Consider the following 20,477-nt stretch of genomic DNA (forward strand, 5'->3'; position numbering starts at 1 on the left):
AGCAGCAGCTTACCGGAGTTGGAGAGGATGACCCACCATAGAGGGATGGTTGGTATGGTGGCCATCCCGGTGGGAGTGATAGGTTGAGGGCTGCGAGGCGAGGCGGCGGGGGTGTCGCCAGCCGGGTGGCGGATGACAACCGGTAGGCGGGTTGACGGGGGTGATGGACTGGCGAGATTAGTGGAGGGCAGAATAGAGGAGGGGGAGGTGGGTGGCCGGTGAGGTGGCGCGTAGCCGTCGGTCAGGGCGGTTGCCGGAGGAGGTAGGGGTGGTGGTAAGAGGAGATGCGTGTGGTGCAATCAGACACAGTGCGTGCAAGGGAAGGAGAGGGAAGGGAGGGAGGGGAGGGGTGGTGGGAGGAGGCGGTCCTCGTATGCGTTGAAGGCGACGCCGGTGAGGTGGAGGATGGCGGTGGGGTGGAAGCAGTTTGTTTTTGTTTTCTTTTATTTCTCACGTGAGGTGTGTGTTCCGAGAAAATAAGGAATGCGTCGGGAAGGGAGGGTCTCGACGTATGCTTATTGGGAGACTCCTCTCCCTATAGTTGCCTCCTTATTATATATACGATGGACCTCTCCGGCGTGTAGACTCCACACGCCCCTAACACTGGTGATTATATCAAGAAGCTACTTCAACGTTGTCCCAAGTATGGTCCATGCCTATGTCACGCGTGTCTGATTTTGCATTGGGGAGTGTAGCAGGTAGAGCTTTTGCAAGCAGGGCACGTTCTTCAGCTCAAAATCATGGTCACCAAAGTGCACGCTCATCAACGTAGCAAAAGTTGGGCACTACTGTTGGCCTGTTGCTGTCTTTGTAATGGGGGAGAAGTTTCCCAGACGATCGATGAGATGAACAGCTTCGTAGTAGGAGGAGGAGGTAATGGTGATGTGTGTCATTTGAACATGCATGCTTATTAGGCCCGACTGATACGCATACGCTCCAGCGAACATGCTTGCCGTGCTCAAATTTCAAGAAAGGGAAAAGTGACCCCGAACAGTATCGTAGATAATGACCCTTGTGCTCGATTTTCGTCCATGTCATTAAGACCAAAGAACGTGATGAGTGCAAGCCATCGCTTTCTCCTTTATGATTGTTTTTTTTTCCCACTCAAAGCAAACTTCTCGTTTATATTTCATCCCTCATGTTTTTCACCAAAAACACACAGGATGTTGGGTGCATTTTCGGAGGATGAAGTGAGACTATGGGCTCCTTTGGCAGGGCTCCTCGCGAGGGGCTCCTCGTGCGGAGCCGGAGCCGGAGCCGCGGAGCCACTTTTTTGGGCTCCTCCATGCAAGCCTAAAACGGCTTCGGCTCCTCCCAAATGTGCCAAAAAATGGCTCCGCGGTCAATGCCGTTTGGTGCGGCTCCGGCTCCTCCGTGCGCACGGAGCTGGAGCCGGAGCCCTGCCAAACTGACCCTATGTTCAAAATATTGTCTCAAACTTTGATAATAAATTACTACCTCGCTTTGAAACATGACATTTTGGACATAGAGCCCTTTTGGTGGAACTACAGGGTGGCATGGCTCCTCTAACTCAAGTACTCATTACCGAAGCTATTTTTCTCCCTCCTGCTAAAATGAATTAAAAAATAATTGAAGATAATAAAGTCAAATTTTTTGTTTCACCAGCTCTAGCTCCTCTGACGCTATAGTGATGTAGCCAGAGCCGGTTGAAGCTCCACCAGAAGAGCTCAAAGTACTTCATTTTTGGCTGTATACACCAGGGCCGAGACGCTTTTTTCCCTTGTATAAGAAAAGGACATAGTACTTCATTTATTTTTAAGTTAATATTTAGCTTGTGCAGAGGAAGCACTTATATTTTCTTCTGTAAACAGAAGAAAGAGGCATATACTTTTCAACGTTCTCCTAGCCTTCTAATAACAAATCCAATTACACTTTTTCTTGTGGCCAATACAAATATTTTAATGTGCATCAAAGTTCGCCAATTTCGGTGTGACTGACCCGACATTTGAAATTGGTGCATGCGCTCAAGTTGTTCCCAACTGAGCATTAATCCGGTCCAAACATATAGTCCCACAGTTACATATAAAATGAAGAATATTAAAGTGGCAGAGGGAAAGAAACTGATTTTCTCAAGTGGGGTTTCCACAAAAGACGTTGTGGATGTCATTTACATTTATAAACTGATTCCAATAAGTGGCAATGAGAATGGGAGTCGGGGAGAGGAGAATATACTTTAGCAAAGGCCCATCCTCACTGATTAGTGGGTAGTACGAGCTAAACCAGCTCACCAGTCACCACAGTTCTCAGCTAATCCGGCGACACCTGTGTGCGGCTGTGTCCAAAACCGGGATGATCTCCCTGCACAGCACAGGGAACTTGACCGGTGCCCAGTAGTTTTCCCAGATCCGCCGCATCCTGCAGGACGCAAACCACGATCCCCTGTTCTTGCCTGACACCGCAATCTTGTCCTCCTGCCCCGGTTCTGATACACCAATTTAACAATCAATTACCAGCACTAATTAATCGTCATCTCGCTAGCAAAGCTAATCAGTCACCTCGACTCGATCGCTTCACTTCTAACCTTTGATGGATGGATGCTTCCATGCAGCTCGGTGGAGGAGCAGCCGCCGAGCAGGTGAGGTGAGGTGACGGCGAGCTCCAGGCAGGCAAGGATTAGTCACCAAATCCACCACCTGACACCCGCTCACCACCTGTCCCGGCCGCCTTACCATGTCCCCCCACCTGCCGCTCCCCCTCCTCCCCTCCCGCGCCACACGCCGCTGCGCGCTCCCATGCCCCCGCCGCCGCCGGCGCGCCGGCTCCTCCACGTCCATGTCTTCCTCTCCTTCCTCAGCCTCCTCGTGTTCCTGGCCGCGAGGTGGCGCCCCGCGGCGGCGTCCGCGCTCTCGACCTTCGCGCTGGCCAAGGCGGGCAACACGACCATAGTGTGCGGCCTCCTGCCGTCGGCGTCGTCCCCGCTGCTGGTGGACCTCAACTGCACGGCGGCCGGCGGCGACCACACGCGCCAGGAGACGTACCCGTCGTCGCACCCCTTCGCCGCACTGGCCGGCGGGGAGGACTTCCTCTGCGCCGTGGGGCCGTCCGGGGAGCGCGCCGGCGACGTCGACATGCGCTGGTGGGACCTGTCCGGCAACGGCGACGGCAGGGAGAAGCGGGTCTACTCCGGCGCGCCGCTACGCGCGCTTGCCGCCGGCGAGTACAAGGTCTGCGGGGTGCTCGCCGGCGGGGAGCTCCACTGCTGGCGGTGGCGCGGGCTCGACATCCCCAGGGAGCTCCGCTTCGTCGCCGCCGCCGTCGGAGACGGCTTCGTGTGCGGCATCCTCAACGGCACGGCGGCGTCGATCCGCTGCTTCGGGAACGACACGGCGGACCCGGCCGTCACCCACGCGCCGTCGGGCGGGAACTACGACGTGGTGGCGGCGTGCGGCACCCGAGCGTGCGCGCTGTCGACGGCGGGGGCGCTCCAGTGCTGGGGCCGCGGCGCGCCGGATTTGCCGGGCGCCGGCGCGTCCGCCGGGTACGCCGCGCTGGCATTGGGCGAGGGCGGCGTCTGCGGTCTGCGCACCAACGGCACCATCCGCTGCTTTGGCGAAGGGGTCGCCGCGCCGCCAGGCACCCTCGCCGGCGCGCAGTACCTCGACGTCAAAGCGCAGGGGAAGGCCTTCTGCGGCTTGCTCATGGCCGACTACTCCCTCGTCTGCTGGGGCGGCCGCGAGTTCAACGCCACCAACCACCTCGTCTTCCCCCGCGTCATGCCGGGTCCCTGCGCCCCCATGTCCTCGTGCAGGTGCGGCGTCTTGCCGGGGTCCGCCAACTTCTGCGCCGCCCGGAGCTGCATCTGCCACGACTGCGTGTTCGACCTCAACGTCGCTCGGCCCAATGCGTCGGTGTTGCCCGCGAAGAGTGGTGGCCGGAGCAGGAGGACCATGTGGATCGCCATCGCGGCTGCGGCGGCCGGTTTCCTCGTGCTCCTCGTGGCATTGCAGCTCGCGCTGCTCCTCTGGTGTCGCCGCCGCCGCCGCCGCCGTATGAATGAGCAGGATGCCGCCGGTGATGTGCAGCAGTCGCTGATGCCGCCGCGTCTGGGGTCCAGCAAGAGCAAGGGGCCAGGCAGCGTGGTGGAGCACTTCACGCTGGAGATGCTCCACGCCGCCACGGACGGGTTCTCCGACGACTGCCGGATCGGAACGGGGAGCTTCGGATCCGTATACCGCGGCACGCTCTCCGACGGGCGCGAGGTCGCGGTCAAGCGCGCCGAGGACTCGGCCAAGGCGTCGACCTCGGCGGCGGCGCGCCCGGCGCGCCGCCGCGACAGGGAGACAGCGTTCAACTCGGAGCTCACCGCGCTGGCGCGCGCCAACCACAAGAACATCGTCTGCCTCCTGGGCTGCTGCGCCGACTCCGGCGAGCGCGTGCTCGTGTACGAGTTCATGGCGAACGGCACGCTGCACGACCAGCTCCACAGCCGCGTCCCTATGGCGCCCGCCGTGTCGTCGTGGCGCGGCCGCCTCGCCATCGCGCTCGACGCGGCACGGGGCATCGAGTACATGCACGTCTACGCCGTGCCGCCCATCATCCACCGCGACGTCAAGTCCGCCAACATCCTGCTCGACGACGCGTGGACGGCCAAGATCGCCGACTTCGGCCTGTCCTCCGTCCTGGACCCCACCGCCGGAGCCTGTGACGACGCCGGCGGCGGCGGCGAGCCGCTCTACACCGGCGGCACCGTGGGGTACATGGACCCGGAGTACTACCGGCTGCAGCACCTGACGGACAAGAGCGACGTGTACAGCTTCGGCGTCGTGCTCCTGGAGCTCATGTCCGGGTGCCGCGTCGTGCAGCGCTACGCCGAGAGCGTGACGCCCAAGAACGTCGTCCAGTTCGCTGTGCCGCACATCCTCGCCGACGAAGTCGCGCGGGTGCTCGACCCGCGGCTGCCGGCGCCCACGCCCGAGGAGGCCGAGGCGCTGGCCTACGTCGGCTACCTCGCCGCCGACTGCGTGGGCTCCGTGGGCTGCGACCGCCCGTCCATGACCGAGGTCGTCGACGCCCTGGAGCGCGCCCTCGCCGCCTGCGGCGCCGCGCCGCTCTCCCGCGCCGGCACCGGCCGCCGCCCCGCGCTCTCCCGCTCCGGCACCGACCAGTTCGACCTCACCGACACCGACTAGCCCTTCGCTGCCGCCGTCGCCATTGCTGACGAAACGCAGCCGTTCGCATCGCGTCACCGGGCACTTCCATGGACCCTAGTGCCTGCCAACTGCAAACCGCCGCACGCGCGTCGCCATTGGGGACACCAGATCGTCCTGTCCCTGGACCATGGCTGCTCCATTGAGGAGAAAAGAAAAGGCAAATCAAGCAACAGCGGAATCAGAAGCCCAGATCCGACGCCGACATCGGAATCAACGGTCTGATTTCTTCTTGGCGATGAGATTAACCTTCGATTGACTCGCGAACAAACCCCCACAGCGACAGGGCACCGGATCAGGATCAGGATCAGGATCAGGCATGGCCGTCGTGCGGGGTGAAACGAATTGACGGGGCCCGGCACGACGACGGAAAAGATCATTCTTTCTTTCTCTCCCCTTTCCTCCTTTCTTGCTGTATTCGTTGTGTCTTTGCTTTCGGCATTTTCCTCTCTGGGAGGTTTCCATATTCTTTACCAATGTGAATAGATAGATCAGAGATAAGGATTGAGAACAGTAGAATTACGATTTATACTTGCTTCAATTTTTTTTCCAATGAAGATTATTAGGACTTGTTCATGTGTATTATTCATTGAATTTTTTTCGTCCAGTTGCAACGCCAGCAACATATACAAACACTGACCCTCACATATGTAAAGAAAAAAAAATGTGAATCGAATGATTGCATTCTTGAAAGGGTTACCGATGTTGACATGGTTGATGGTTCGTTATGTGCCTTGCTGAGGTCAAAAGGATTAAAAGGAAACTTTTCCTGCATGAAGTGCTTGCTCATCGTTCCGGCTTTTCCGGAAAACGTTTTCACTTGGGCAGATCTGGAGCCGTCTCCTTGTCAGCTAATAACTGCTCAGTTCAGGATTCAGCAAGGAGGGGCGCACCGCATCCATCACCTTTTTGGGTAGGCACATGAACTGCTGTTCCTTCATGGAACATGGCAGCAACAGGGCTAGAAGCTAACCGGTTTCCAATTAAGAACAAAGGAATTTTTTTTCTTTTTCTTTTGTGCCTACCCAATAGCAGGATTCGTTTAACGCGTAGGCTGAAATGTCAAAATGGCTATGTAGTATCTAGGCTTGGGATATATTCTTAGAATGGAACGTAAATCTGCATATGAAATAGCTAGGATCCCAGAGTTTATGCGTACAGTGGAATGGATATTTGTATTCTACTGAGAACATTTCCGTGAATTGGCCATAGATAAGTTTCATAGGCTACCGTACAACTAGTTATTCGTTTAGAGGTAGGTAGCGTGCTTGTCGATAGCGAGACGTTTATAATGACTTTTAAGATCCATGGGCTGGTAGTCAGACTAATCCATTTTAATTGTGAAATAAAATTATATAAATATAGAAATCAGGAAATGATAAAATAAATGATACTGAAATTATAGCATGCGCAAGATACTGAAAAGTACAAGAAACATTACAAAAGAAATTAGGGAGTTTGTTTTTCTTTTTTTTCTGGAAGCTTGTAGCTAAAATATAAATAGTGTGAGCCATTTTTCATACTGTTACATGGAAACTAGCAGCGAAGGCTGACATATATTTCCCAGATACTGTAACCATCATTGTTGCTAAATAAACTTTTTCAAAAGCTTTTAATTAGGTTATTTTAGTTACCCCTGGAATCTTTTCGATGGATTTTTATGTGTTATTAATTCTATTTCAGCTTATTACAACTATGCTCCCAGGGCAAGTACATTGTTGTTCAAGAATGCTACTAGTGAGTTGTTTTCCAAGTTGTGTTGGACGGAACAGATGAAATGCTGTGGTCACCAGGCCTAAGTGGTCTTTTGAGATAGTATATGGCCTGTTCCAGAAGGGCGAGTTGCATAATTAAATTCCGTCCTTTAGCGTGGAGGAACATTGAACGAACTGCTCTCTCGAGGAGGCGACGCAGACGGCTCCTAAATGCTTCTTGTACTATTGGTTTGTTGGGTTGGGTGAGGTGGACGTGACGGGTCAATTGGCTACGCATGCAGTGTCTAGATTCTAATTGGTTTCTTTCCTCTTTATTAATTTGTACGAGAACAGCAGCCTGACGTTGACGTGATCACCTAAGACCTTGTTTAGTTTCCAAATTAGGAGTGGCAAAGTTTGCATTTTGCCATAAATGCGCAACCGTAGCATTTCGTTTGTATTTGTGAATTAGGGGGTGTTTGGGAGGCATGTGCTAAATTTTAGCACCTGTCACATCGGATGTTTGGACACTAATTAGGAGTATTAAACATAGCCTAATTAAAAAACTAATTGCACAACCCCTAGGCTAAATCGCGAGACGAATCTATTAAGCCTAATTAGTCCATGATTTGTCAATGTGGTGCTACAGTAACCATTCGCTAATGATGGATTAATTAGACTTAATAGATTCGTCTCGCGATTTAGCCTAGGGGTTGAGCAATTAGTTTTGTAATTAGACTATGTTTAATACTCCTAATTAGTGTCCAAACATCCGATGTGATAGGTACTAAAATTTAGCACCTGCTATCCAAACACCCCCTTATTATCTAAACATTGACTAATTAGGCTCAAAAGATTCGTCTCGCAAAGTACAATAAAACTGTGCAATTAGTTTTTTGATTTCGTCTACATTTAGTACTCCATGCATGTACCGCAAGTTTGATGTGATGAGAAATCTTTTTTTTCATAGTGTCAAAGTTGAAAAAAGGGAACTAAACAAAGCCTAAGCTGGATTTGACCAGCCGGTCAATGCCTCTCGTGGTGCTTTCAATTCGGTAGAAATTTAACTAAGACTCCTGCACCATGCAAAGCTGCATGGCATACCTGCAAATTAAAGCATACCCCATGATCCTAGACAAAAAGAAAAGTCTGCCCTAACAATAACATAAACACCTGTCTGGAACCGATTCTATTATACCCGTGGTTAGGTGAAGCACACCTGATTGTGAAGATGTTCGGAATCATTCCTTATCACGCAGATCAAGGATCTTTCGTCTGAAAATTTTCAATTGGTCGAGTGTGTTGCAGCCGGTGATTAGGCTCTGGGATCATCTGACCAAACGACAACTGACAAACGGCCGTGCAGTTGTTGGGCGCATGCTGATCTGCTCACGGCTGAATTCGCGCGGTTTCTTGGGTCAGTGATGGTGACGGCCGGCGATGCCCCTCGGCGGCTAGACCACCCGGCTAAGCAACATCATTATGCTAATTATATATTACTGATGATTACTGAAGGTATCAAATCCCATTACATATATTTGGTTGCGGTGATTTGTAATCAATTGACACTGTAATCGACTCACTTACCTAAATAATAACTATATATTATCCCTCCTCCCCCACCGTAATCAGATACAACACCCACACCGTAATCCGATTACGTTACCAGAGTGCAACCAAATAAAAAGGGTAATCACCCATTTCGCCGCCAAATACACTGTGATTCCCTTTGCATTTAGGTTACCTTAGTACGAACAAACACTATCTTAATGGATTCAATTATTCATCGTTGCTAATGATGAGGATTGTTACGGGAGTGCAGCTAGCGTATCCCCGTCGTCAACTTGTGTTTATGTGCCAATAATTGGTTTAGCGATCTCTTGCTTGCTCTTGTAAGGAAAAGGAGAAAAAATGGGTGCACGATATATGTTTGACTCCTTGAGAAACGCATGACTCCGCCTCTATCAATCAATCTCCATGTTTCTTATCTGATATGCAATTGTATCGTTTATTTAGTTGTTTTCATGTAGCTAAGTTTACATCGTGTTCTTTTATCCAAAAAAAAAAGGCTGATTAGTTATTATCGAAGTTGATTTCTTTTAACTGGATCTTCAAATACGTATGCGCTCATGCTGAGCATCGTTTCTCCCGTGATTCAACGGAAAATGTTGCATTGGCACACCTGCAGTACCATTTCCCGATGACCCAACGTAGGATTTTTTGGGGAGTACAGGATCTTCAAACGGCTCAAATTTCTATCTTTCTTCCAGGCAATTGATAAACGTACAAGGACTGGCGTACCACCACTTTTAAGATATAGTACAACTGTGGTAATGGATCATGATCCTCATGCATTTTTCAAAATTCGACTCAGCCCTATTTAATTTTAGCCTAAAATCATATAGTATTATGGTCTGGTCCTTATTAGCCTGATCCTTAAATTTGCTAAGCTAAATTAGAGGGTCATTTACCATCCCAAGTACAACTCATTCATTATTTGGGTGATGGGGTGATGATAACAAACATTCTGTCGGGCACCTGTTGAGACAGACACAGGAGCAGTTTTGTAGTGTCATGAATTTCGTTAAACAGTATTGATAACTTTTAACCACTAGATAAACAAAACGATAATAAATAAATAAGGCCTCACTTATATCCAGTACTTGGGTTTAGTTTCGCATCGAAAACGGATGGTGAAAAAGCACGATATATAGGGTCGAATTAAGCTCAAGGGTCTAGTTGGTTGTTGGCCATATATAATCAGCATGGGACGAATTATGATAAGAAGGTCAGACTATTATGCACTCTAACTAGTGGTATTTAATCGATGAGAAATTCAGCATAATCAGAATTGTGATGGGGCCGCCTCAAGGTTAGTTGGGATATGGAAATTACTCATTCCATATTACCACGCGAGTCGTTTGCTTCGAATTAGACCCGAGGGCTTGGATGGTCATGGGCTTTGGTGGGCCTGAGGTCGAGACCATGGTTGATGGTCGGTCGTGGTAGTGGCTAGTGGCAAGCTCCAGCGCTACTGAAACTTTTGTCCATGTCTTTCTTTTTTTCTAGGGAACAAAACTACTAAAGTATAGTTTTTCCCTTAAAAAAGTGTAATTTAAGTGAATAAGAGATGGCCATACTGCTTTCCGGGACACCCACCCGTTGACTTCTCGCGCAGACGCACGTGTAGTTGGTACTGACACCCTTGTAGGGTCGCAGGTTTTGTTCTCTGGCGTTTTTGACAGTTGCTTGTGCGTCAGCAGCGTCCTCTAGCTCTAGGTGAGGTGAGAGCTGCGTGCGCCTTGTCGTATTGGGTTGTTTGGCTCGGCGAGGTAGACAGGTCAATTTGGTTACGCACAGTGCCGGGTGACATATTCCATTTGGTTTCTGCCTTTCTAGGATTACTTTATTTAAAAATATCTAGAATTATCTTCTTCTTTTTTTGTTTCTTGCTTCCTAAAATCATCTAAAACAGGCCTCTCAGCTCAACGCTATTCTCTCGCACCCATGTGGATTTCCGGACAAGCACGAAGACGAGACAAAACGATCTTGCTGCCAGGAGCTGTTTATTTGAATGTTTTTTCCGATATGAAAAGGCAATTCAAACTCTCGAAAACTGCGCTAAACAAGGACTCTTGCTCCTTGTAGCTGTTAAGAAACTAAAGCTACTTGTTTCTTTCCACTATTGTTCATTTTGGGGAAATTGGAAGGCGGTCAGCAAGGATGCTTTGCCTGATGGCCGTGGAGATGTTGGGCATGTTGATCCGGGCTGGGTTACGGTTTCTTGAGACCGATTGAGACGGCCGGCGATGCCTCCGGCTAAACCGCCCGGCTCCTAATTGACATCGTTTTCTATTACTTGCTAAAAGGCTTCAATGATTTTTTTTTTTTGAAAAAGAAGTAACAACGATCTTGAAGGGGTATCTTTGCCCCTGGGAGCACATGGCACATGCCTCCACCTTTATAATGTTGATACATCCAAGGGAGCATAACTCCATCCTCCTACAGAAAGAAATTAAGAATAATGCCTTATTTTTCTCTGGAAAATGTTTTATTTCAGTAATATATAATGATATAGTACATATAAAAATATTTTTAGAAAATGGTAAAAAGATATCTTTATATAACAATGTGTAATGATATATGATATACATGTCGTGTCCTGGAAAAAAACCCTAATACGATTATGCGCCTGGCCATGCTTTTTTGAAAATAAAAGGAGTGGGTGGAAAATGCACCCAATCAATATAATAGACCTGACAAAATGTAACAATATTTTTAATGGAAAAAGATGTAACAGATTGGAGAAAGTAATGGAGCATTTGTCCTACTATTTGGCCGTGGACCGATGGCTGCCTGTCACCTAGCAATCCCCTCTTCAGTATTGGAGCGAGAACGAGATGATGATTAATTCAGCGTCGTCTTAATCGTACGGGATACGCGTAAATATTACTACTCCTCAGTGTAAACGCAATACTTTAAGATGGTGGCTAGCATTTCTCAATCGCATTTTTCTTCTGTTCAACCTGTCAATGCCATGCAAAATGCAGCTTAGTCAACACCAAATCGAAATCATAATCTTCCAAGTTGCACTCGGGGGAGTGAACATGCAAATGTGAATGTGTCACAACAGAAAAAGGTAAGATTTTTCTCAACTGCTTAACTAACTCATGCAAAAACAAAAAAAAGAACCTACATGCCTACTCATTTGCAAAGTGTTTCTAAACACAAGAAAAGTCATGTTTATGAAAGAAAAGAAAAGGATCGAACCAGCGCACTGGCTAGTTCTCGTGTTTCTGCTCTTACCAACCTGCTTGCACAATGTGACTAGCAATCCACATGGGTCCAGAGCAAAGGTTGGAGAGGCCCTTATAACCATAATAACAAGACCCACTGCATTTCACAGAACATGGAGTGGAGGGAAGAGATCTAGAGTGGCACTGAAGTGGCAGACAACACAATGGAGGTATGGGTGTCAAATTTGCTGCCTACCATTCATCTTAAATTTCACCAAAGATTATGATTCCTCAATTGCTTCCCAGGCACGATGTAAAGTCTTAGCTAGTGAGATGACTGGGAGCGCTTTTGAACATCGTGTGCCACATGTAAGCCCGGGAGAGGACCATCTCGAGCTCGTGGTGCGCCCAGGTACTGGTCGGAAGGCGCTGCAGGAACATCACCATCTCTTGGAAATCCAGTTTCTGCAGCTTGTCCGACCACTGAGGAGGAGGCTTAAACTTGACATCAGGAACATGAAAAATCTAGCATGCAGGACAGAGACATTGCTATTGCTGTAACAATCAAGTGTTGCAAGGTTAGGTGGCAGGTTAGCAATTTTGTTTTAATGTGTACATGAAGTACAAAATCAAATGTTGCAACACAAACCTCCCGAATCAAAAGGCAGTTGAACCAACGGAAGGAAAATTGAAGAAACTCCAGTCCTTGTTCTTCAATTTGCTTTGATAAAGGTTCTGAATACACCCCCCCAAAATGAGGTCAAAATAAATGCTTTTCCAGTATATGGAAAAAACGATTGCAATAAATTACAAGCAGATCTCATGTCCACACTTATTTTTGTTGGAATGGGCATTGCATATGACAGTTAAGAAGTGGAGAAAAATTGCCAGAAAGCAGAACCAGAAGTGGCAATCCATGAGAAACAGTAGAATGTTACCGTCTATACGACGAACTAGTTCCTTCAATCTGAAAACAAGGCATTGAATTCCTGGTTGCGCAAATGTATAATGATCCTGCATTCCATCAAGAAACTTTGAAAGACACCAATAGCAGTCTGCTTCAATGTTAGAAATGTCCTGTGGTAAAAGATTGTCCATGGACCATGTGTCTATGTTGCCCTCGAGGTGCTCTGATAAGAAGACGTCTAAGAATGGCGTAACAAGGTCATTTATTCCTTGGACATAGCCACTTGCTGGGTGACGGATGGACCTGGAATTGCCAAATCAAAGAACAATAATGAAAAAAGAAAATAAGAACCATATGCTGACTCTATTAAACAAAAGTGACATAGCTAGCCATATCACCAAAATAGAAGGTACTAAAAGTCATTTTTGCACCAACAGCATTAGTCTGCTTCAAATTAAAATTTTGTCAAAGGAATAAAAGAAGCAAGTTATTGCCAGACCAAGAAAATAAACTCAGAACTACGACAAGTAATAGATTGTTTCATGTCTGAATGATATTGAGAAATCCGTGCCAATGTAATTAAATAACTGTGATAGTGCACAGGAAAATAATGACTTTTGTTGTGATTCATTCAAATGTCAAGTTGTCAACCAAAAGAAGACTCATTTTGTGGCAAACCACAAACTGACAAGAGATCGACGTTCTGTTAAAAATTGCATCCACTTAATCATGCTTTCCCACCATAACACAGAGTTGCAATGGATGAAGATGAATTTCACAAAACCAAATAACTTCCACAATGCCAAGAAGCATGATTGCATCAGTAAACTTCACAGGGAGGAAATCAATGAATCAAAATGTTAGAAGAGGCATGTTTTCCACTGATTCAGCAATACAAATGATCCAGCCAACTTCACAACTTACCATGTATATAGAATGCGTTCCAGAGATTTCTGAATTTGCGGGTTCTGGAAAAAGGTAACATCAGGTACAGTTCTTGGGCAATCAACGGAAATCTACAGGCCAACATGTGACTTGTAAGATTATTGATTACATTCCTTTCCAAAAAAAGATTATGGATTTTATGAAAAGAGGGAGTGGACGAGTTTCAAGTGGGAAAAGGTACCTGGTGAAGCATATTAATCTCTTCATCTGCACGCTCACTGTCTGGGATATCATAGTATTGAGAAACATATTCTACATATCCATGCCTTTTCATTGTTAGAACACCATCTCGTCTATCTTTATTAGGTGGTGAGTACCCCTGTAGCCAGCTATATATTAAATTCGGAATTTGATACAGAAAACTGAAAAAGGTCACATGGTCTTACGCGGATCATGTCCACTCGCCAAAAGAAGCCTCCATATGTTAGGTCGCATATATGGGGGCACACCGCTCCAAGATAATTCACATAATTTGTCTACATAATGGAGGAAAAACAGTGGATGTCAAATGACCATTAGAAGTTGAAAATTTATCTAGAACGTAATCATAACTAAAGTAAAAAGGTACCCCCGCAGGTCGAGTTTTATAACTAAGTAAAAAGAATTATGGTTGTTCTTTTAGTGTGCTTGATTTAAGCATATTTAAGGCAGAGTTCAATGGAGACACGAAAAAGAAACTACATGGAAATGCACAATATTAGAAACCTACTGTGATATTTACTTCAAGCTGATGTCAAATTGATAATCCGTTCGATCTTATAGATGACCGAAAACAATCTGCTTACCTAATATAACAGCAGGCCTAGAGAGTTCCTTTGTGAATTTAGTAATTCTTGCAGAATCCGTAGCCCTAGCCCCAAAAACTACTCCTTGGGCAACTGGTAATGAATTTGTGATACTTGCTGATGGAAGATTTGATTTATTTTCACTTGTGTTATCAGTCGAGTTCCCAGGTGATTGACCTTCTCCCTGTACAATTATAATTTCATCAGTTACAACATCTTCCATACATGCTGAAAGCAATCAAACTAAAATAGAAAATTACCTCCTGTGAACCTTCATTATGCTCATCTTCATCACAATCAAAATGTGAGGAATAATCAGGAGGCGGAAGAGGCTCCGATTGTTGGGTTATCAATACTTTCCCAGGAAAGCTGCGCCCCTCAAGCATTCTGACTACGAGTCTAGACAAAAACAAGCAAAGTTCTTTCATAAGGTTACAAACAGATAGAAGCCACTGTAATAATACAATCATAACAATATAATGATTTTAGACTGAAACAATATATGTCTTTTGGCCCTTTTTGAATAGAACTATTTTTAATACCCATGGTCTTCGATAAATTTAACAGATCAAGAACATTTCTTTGAGAATAACCTGAAATGCCTAAGAGACATATTCATTACATAAAGTTGCAAAAAGTCCATTTTACTCCCCTCACCTATTTACTTTGTCCACTTAACCCCTAAGCAAAATTTACGCTCACTTTACTCCCTCCAACTATTTCATTTGGTCCAATGTACCCTAATTAAATTTCTCTCTTTTGTTTCTTTGCGTGCAAGTTGAGTTTTGAGTTCAAATTTTACTAGTTGACTTATACCATGATTCTCTACGTTAGAAAATATATTATCATTTTTTCATGATTACCTTTTGTACATTTTTGTATATCTAAGATCAATTTCGTATTAAATATTCCTAACCTATAAAAATAACCATGAAAAATTCTTAGTATAATTTTTTAACATAAGGCATTCGTGTTTTGTATCTGCTCACAAAATTTGAACTCAAAATTCAACTCGTACACGAAGAAAAAACAGAGAAATGTAATTAGGGGTTGATTGGACCAAATGAAATAGTTCAGGGGAGTAAAGTGAGCCTAAATTTTATTAAGGGGGTTAAGCGGACAAGGTGGGTAGGTGAAGGGAGTAAAATGAACTTTTTCCATAAAGTTTAATAATGACCGGGGTTAGGTTTAGGTAAATAAAGTATCAAGGAAATTCATTTTTTGTATGACTCATATTGCCTGGCAAAACAGTTATGACAGCAGCCATGCCTTCAACTAGCATTCCATGAGCAGACACTAAAAAATTCTCTAAAGTAATTGGACTTCATAGTTATCTCCAATGTTGACTTAACCAAAGTAATCAGGATCCTATCCATGAGAAGTAGCATGCAGAATCCAAATTCACAACTCCAAAGTTCAAACATCCGACCATCTGGACATTCTAACAACAACAAGATTTCAAGATCACCAAATGCATCACAAATTCACAACCCTTGCACATCAGATCCAACTACCAAGAGATAGAGAGGGGAGGGAAAGAGAATAGCTTACCCTTGCACATTGCATAGCGTCTGGTTCAAACGCCAGTCCGTATTGTTGGGGCTCTCCCCGCCGCCGCCACCGCTCATCGCCGCCGATTAGCTGGGCTCGCCGGAGTCGAGAGGCAACACGGTGAGGAAGAAGGCCCCAAAATGGAAGAGTTGCAACCTGCAAGCATTCGATTATGGCCCAAGCTCGGCCCAAAACATCATAAGGACCTTGGGCTTGATACGGCCGACTTGAATCCACCCACAAGGTCCTCCTTCATGAGCTCCTACAAAATTGCCAGGTCCTGCTTCTTCATATTGTCTTTGTGAAGAACCTGAAACTGTGTCAGAAACACGAGTAGACTGGCAATCTTCACCGCTGTTAGACATAGGGTACACAGCAGGCAATTAATCTTTCCTACAACAAAGTGATGATCACATCACAAATATAAAACTCAACACGGCAAGAGAGGATAGAACGGATAAAGGAAAGTCCATCATTAGAAGCACTGTTTCCTGATACCACATCACAGCTTCAATGAGATTACATCATTAAACTGGTACAGCATGGGTTCAGAACAACAAGGTTCAATTTATTTATAGCAAGTTCAGCTTGCATCACTACACGCCCCGCGATTAAGTGCGCATATTACTGAAGTAACGGAAGATAGTTCAACCACGGAAAACGAGCATGAAGTAGAAACTAGGGCGATGTGTTTGAAGCTTGGGTTAGTCTGCATATGCAGTAGCACGAAATAGGCATGGTTGCGCTCCTGCATCTGCAAGCAAAAGAAAGCTTCAAGCACAACCATGCTTTCATGCTGCTTATTCTTAACATTTGTTGGCTACTCCTCAGAAGCTCCATCAGCAGGAGCACAGGCCATAGCATCTCCGTCATAAGCAACAACTTCATCGTTTGCAGGGATATCATCTCCTTCTGGGGGAGGAGCAGAAGTAGCAGCATTGTCATCACCATTTTCTTTATCTTCTTCCTCCTCCTCGTTGTCCGCAACTGCCAGCAATAAGTTTTGTTACATATAGAAGTAATATAACGAATAGTTAATGTGCATCTTCTAAGACAATATAGCAACGTGTGATGCTTTAAGGGTTGCAATATATAGTCTCTTTAGGGTTTTGTTTGTATGACCGGGAAATGAATGTGTAAGGTAACATATGTTACTGTACGCACCATTCTCTTGTTCCTGTTCCACAGGAACAATGTAGATCCTCTTCACAGAAATGACGAAAGCCCTGCAGTATTAACTTGTCACTACTTTTTCATAACCGACATAGCAAGTAATTTAAAAAAGAGAGACAAACAAAACATATGTACGTATACAGGTAATATTGGAGAACTCACTCCCATGGAACTTCACCAAGGAAGAAACGATCACCATCCACATTATCATAGAAAAGAATGAAGTTGTTATCATCTGATGCACCACCATCTTCATTGTTTACTGACCCATTAAGTTCACATGGTGGCACTGCACACAGTTGAAAAAAATGATAAATTAGTATTAGTATTGTCATATTTGAATTTGTTTAATTATGTATTTTTAATGGTACTGCATCGTACCCAAAGTTTGTGCTTGTGTGTTATTCATATAAATTGATTGTCACAGTAATCTATAATGGTTTATGCATGCTAGATAAAAAATGAAATAAATCAACATATGAGTACTTTTTTGACAGATGATAGTACTTTTATATAAAAAATTAAAGGCTACCTAACTTGGTAATTCTGTATTAAGAGAAAAAGGTACCCAAATATAACTAAAGAGGACTTGAACCTAGGCATTAGAGATGTACACCATACCATCAACTATGCACACAGTTCCTGTCAACTTAGGAGGTCTAATCTTTGTTTTCCCTAATAGAGAAAATTAGCAAAAACAGTGTGTAACAGAGCTCCTGGATGTATGATCCCAATTAAAACATGTAATTTTACAGATACTGTTACGTTGATACTTGTGCATCAAAATTTTGCGTACATCAAAAGAAAAGATCAACTCAAGATCCTACAAATATATGTTAATAATTATTAGTATGTGCAACCTAGATCCTCCATAAATTAATTGATTTCCGAGACATACTAGTTAGAAACAAGGATATCAATCCAGTTGTAGACAACTATGCTGAGTTGGATGGAACATAATCAATGATTTATAGGAACAAGATCTTGCAATTGATTTATGAAATAGAGGCCATATATCCATGTGAATCATTGACAACTACATGAGCAGATTGACCGAAGATTTACATGGGAAAACTTACTGGAATAGTCATTGCCTAGTCTTTTCAGTGTGAAGGACAGCGAGGCATAATTCTGGTGTGTGGCCAGGTTTATCTTCCTCCCAATAACTCGCCCCTGAATGAAAACCTTCACAAACCTTGATGGTGACAATCCAGGCCGCACGTCGACCTCAGGTTCAACAGAAGTATCCGTGCTTCTCATTCCATCCATAAGAGATTAGTCCCGAACTCGTAGTATGGTATCTGTTAGGTAAACAAACAACAAATTAGTTGTTTTTTTTTTGGAAATATTGGATCAGAAGAGAAAGACTAGAGTTAACAATGTGTATCCTATGTTGAAGAGAGAAATATGATTCTAATATTGAGAAACAAAACTAGAAAGGAATAGAAGGACATGGGTTGCTACCAACCTCGACAGATGCTATTCGGAATTGATGTAGATCTCAGTAGTCATACCTAGTGGAATGCCATCCATGGGTATTTATAACACAAAGGATGGCCCTACTATTAAATGAAGTCAGTTGGCATACCCATTTTTCACAACTCCGTCCTTGTATAATAGGGTATTTCAAAAACTTTTCAAAGCTTGGAAAACATATAAGGGTGTGATTGCAAATATGTTATTGGTATACGTGCAAATATATCTCCTACATTTAATGTCCTATGAATAAAGTTGAGCATATCATACTCTTTCAAATACCATGGTACACTGCATTTATATGTTACATAATAAATGACCTTCATCTGTACAGTTGTAGCCATGCGCTTACTTCTCCTCTTGAAAACTATAAAACAAATCATTCTGTTTTATTACGTTACTTTCTTAAACGCTATAGACATGGTGACGAAGTAGGATTGTCGTGTAATATTCTTTTTCTGTCAAGAACCATACTTTTGTAGAAAAATTGTTTTCCTTTGTTTGGCAATATATGCAAAATAAGGGTCATGATTTCTTTGTGGACAGCCAATAAAATTGGTACTCAACACTTCATACAAATAATTCATTGTAGGAAAATTTCCACTCATAATACATTCTACGTAAATGTCATTTCCTCTAGTAGGACATAACTTACAACCATTATAATTTCTTAAAAACATGTGACAACAAAAAATTCTATTAGGCAAAAGCTTAAGTCCAAGATTGCATTATTATATTGCACTGTATCATACCAAAAGTTTCACAGGAATTGGTCATTGGTAACTCATTTGGAAAATGTTCAACTAACATATAGTAGGTAGAGAAATAGTTTAATTGTGAGATAATAAAATTCTCATATATAAAACTAGTTGTGAGGAGAACAAAAGAAATAAATGAAAATGAGACATATGCAAATTAATTTAGATTATGGTAGATATGCAATGAATCCAACAAATTTGAGGAATTAAAAACATTGCTAAACTAGACTGAGGCTCTCACAATTTTGCATGTGTATAAACAATTCAAATACATTCCACATGCTATATATGACAATAGGGTCATATATATAAGTTGGCAACACTAAGGAAAGATCCTATACAGCTAATGGAACAAACAGCTTCCACAAATGGATGAAAAAACAGACTGGCATTCAAGATTTCCTTTGTCTACTCCACTGGGAGTAACTCGGGTAACTGAAAACAGACCAATCTGTTAGTAAACTTTCAGAAGCTAGAGTAAGAGAGGGATAAAAATATGGATTTTTCCACTTGCTGTTCTAGTTCGTCTCAACATGGTTGGGTAGGATCATCAGGCTAGTCCAACCATCTTGCCATGCATGATATTCTACTCCAGTATAGTGGGCACAGTAATTTGCTTCCTATTTGATTTTATAGTTGAGAACTTTATTGGCTCCTTGCATTGGTCTAGTGTTCATACCGCACGATATATCGCAGCACTTTACAAATTTGGCGACCATCTGTGCATGCATTGACCTAGTGCCTTGACATGTGCCTTACTTCTCTTGGTTCTGTCAAAAAAAAGGAAGCCCTGGTCTTCATCACCTCCTCTTCACACGCTTCATCTCTAGCTCTTTGTGTCCAATTTGCTGTCGTATACTCGTATGCAACACCACCGTACAATTCCTTTTTATTGGGATTGGATGTACGGAATTAGGTGGCCGGAGGTAAGGAGAACAAGCAGTGTTGTTGGCAGTGTTGCGAGGTGAAAGATATAGGGTGATGGGGAGGTTGTGGTATTGCATACGACAAATAGGAGGTGGGTATTGTACGTATTCATTGGGATTACATGTACGGAATTTAGTGGAGGTATAGGGGCCGGGGGACAAAGCTAGTGTCGTTGGCGGAGTTGCATACGACAAAGATATAGGGAGATGAGGAGGCAGCGGTGTTGCATACGAAAAATAGGAATATGGAATAATATGGTGAGATATAGGCACTAAACATTAATCATTGTTGTCGTCAGCAAATGACGCCACTGCACCTCTAAGAGCACGGCGCCCAAAGTTTTAAGCGATGAAAGTT

General features: G+C 44.7%; 3 protein-coding genes across 3 annotated transcripts; 1 reads left to right on the top strand and 2 right to left on the bottom strand.

The window, feature by feature from the left end:
* Nucleotides 1-2,089: 2,089 nt before the first annotated feature.
* LOC117866217 (serine/threonine-protein kinase-like protein CCR4) lies at nt 2,090-5,744 on the top strand. Its single transcript, XM_034750373.2, has one exon. It carries the CDS (start codon nt 2,754-2,756, stop codon nt 5,148-5,150), a length of 2,397 nt encoding a protein of 798 aa, XP_034606264.1. The 5' UTR covers nt 2,090-2,753; the 3' UTR covers nt 5,151-5,744.
* A 6,086-nt stretch (nt 5,745-11,830) lies between these two features.
* On the bottom strand, nt 11,831-15,960 carry LOC117834080 (GTPase-activating protein gyp1-like). The gene is made up of 9 exons (XM_034713698.2): nt 15,787-15,960; nt 14,496-14,622; nt 14,236-14,419; nt 13,856-13,926; nt 13,632-13,769; nt 13,430-13,521; nt 12,537-12,808; nt 12,161-12,333; nt 11,831-12,093 (listed from the first exon to the last, which is right to left on the bottom strand). Exons 1-9 carry the CDS (start codon nt 15,861-15,863, stop codon nt 11,920-11,922), a joined length of 1,308 nt encoding a protein of 435 aa, XP_034569589.1. The 5' UTR covers nt 15,864-15,960; the 3' UTR covers nt 11,831-11,919.
* A 646-nt stretch (nt 15,961-16,606) lies between these two features.
* LOC117834303 (putative auxin-responsive protein IAA28) lies at nt 16,607-18,219 on the bottom strand. Its single transcript, XM_072290236.1, has 4 exons — nt 18,039-18,219; nt 17,122-17,248; nt 16,951-17,012; nt 16,607-16,773 (listed from the first exon to the last, which is right to left on the bottom strand). The coding sequence occupies exons 1-4, from the start codon at nt 18,217-18,219 to the stop codon at nt 16,607-16,609; spliced, it is 537 nt and encodes a 178-aa protein (XP_072146337.1).
* Nucleotides 18,220-20,477: the final 2,258 nt, after the last annotated feature.

This window comes from Setaria viridis, chromosome 8 (genome assembly GCF_005286985.2).
Source record: "Setaria viridis chromosome 8, Setaria_viridis_v4.0, whole genome shotgun sequence".
In the NCBI taxonomy this organism is placed as follows: domain Eukaryota; kingdom Viridiplantae; phylum Streptophyta; class Magnoliopsida; order Poales; family Poaceae; genus Setaria; species Setaria viridis.

Coding starts and splice junctions, on each gene's coding strand:
- LOC117866217 (XM_034750373.2), top strand. CDS start 2,754: ATGCCCCCGCCGCCGCCGGCGCGCCGGCTCCTCCACGTCCATGTCTTC.
- LOC117834080 (XM_034713698.2), bottom strand. CDS start 15,863: ATGAGCGGTGGCGGCGGCGGGGAGAGCCCCAACAATACGGACTGGCGT. Junction 13,770..13,855: donor ACATATGGAGGCTTCTTTTG/GCGAGTGGACAT, acceptor AGCTGGCTACAG/GGGTACTCACCACCTAATAA. Junction 12,094..12,160: donor TAACCTTGCAACACTTGATT/GTTACAGCAATA, acceptor GTCAAGTTTAAG/CCTCCTCCTCAGTGGTCGGA.
- LOC117834303 (XM_072290236.1), bottom strand. CDS start 18,219: ATGAGAAGCACGGATACTTCTGTTGAACCTGAGGTCGACGTGCGGCCT. Junction 17,249..18,038: donor ACTAGGCAATGACTATTCCA/GTAAGTTTTCCC, acceptor AACTGTGTGCAG/TGCCACCATGTGAACTTAAT. Junction 17,013..17,121: donor CTTGGTGAAGTTCCATGGGA/GTGAGTTCTCCA, acceptor TTAATACTGCAG/GGCTTTCGTCATTTCTGTGA.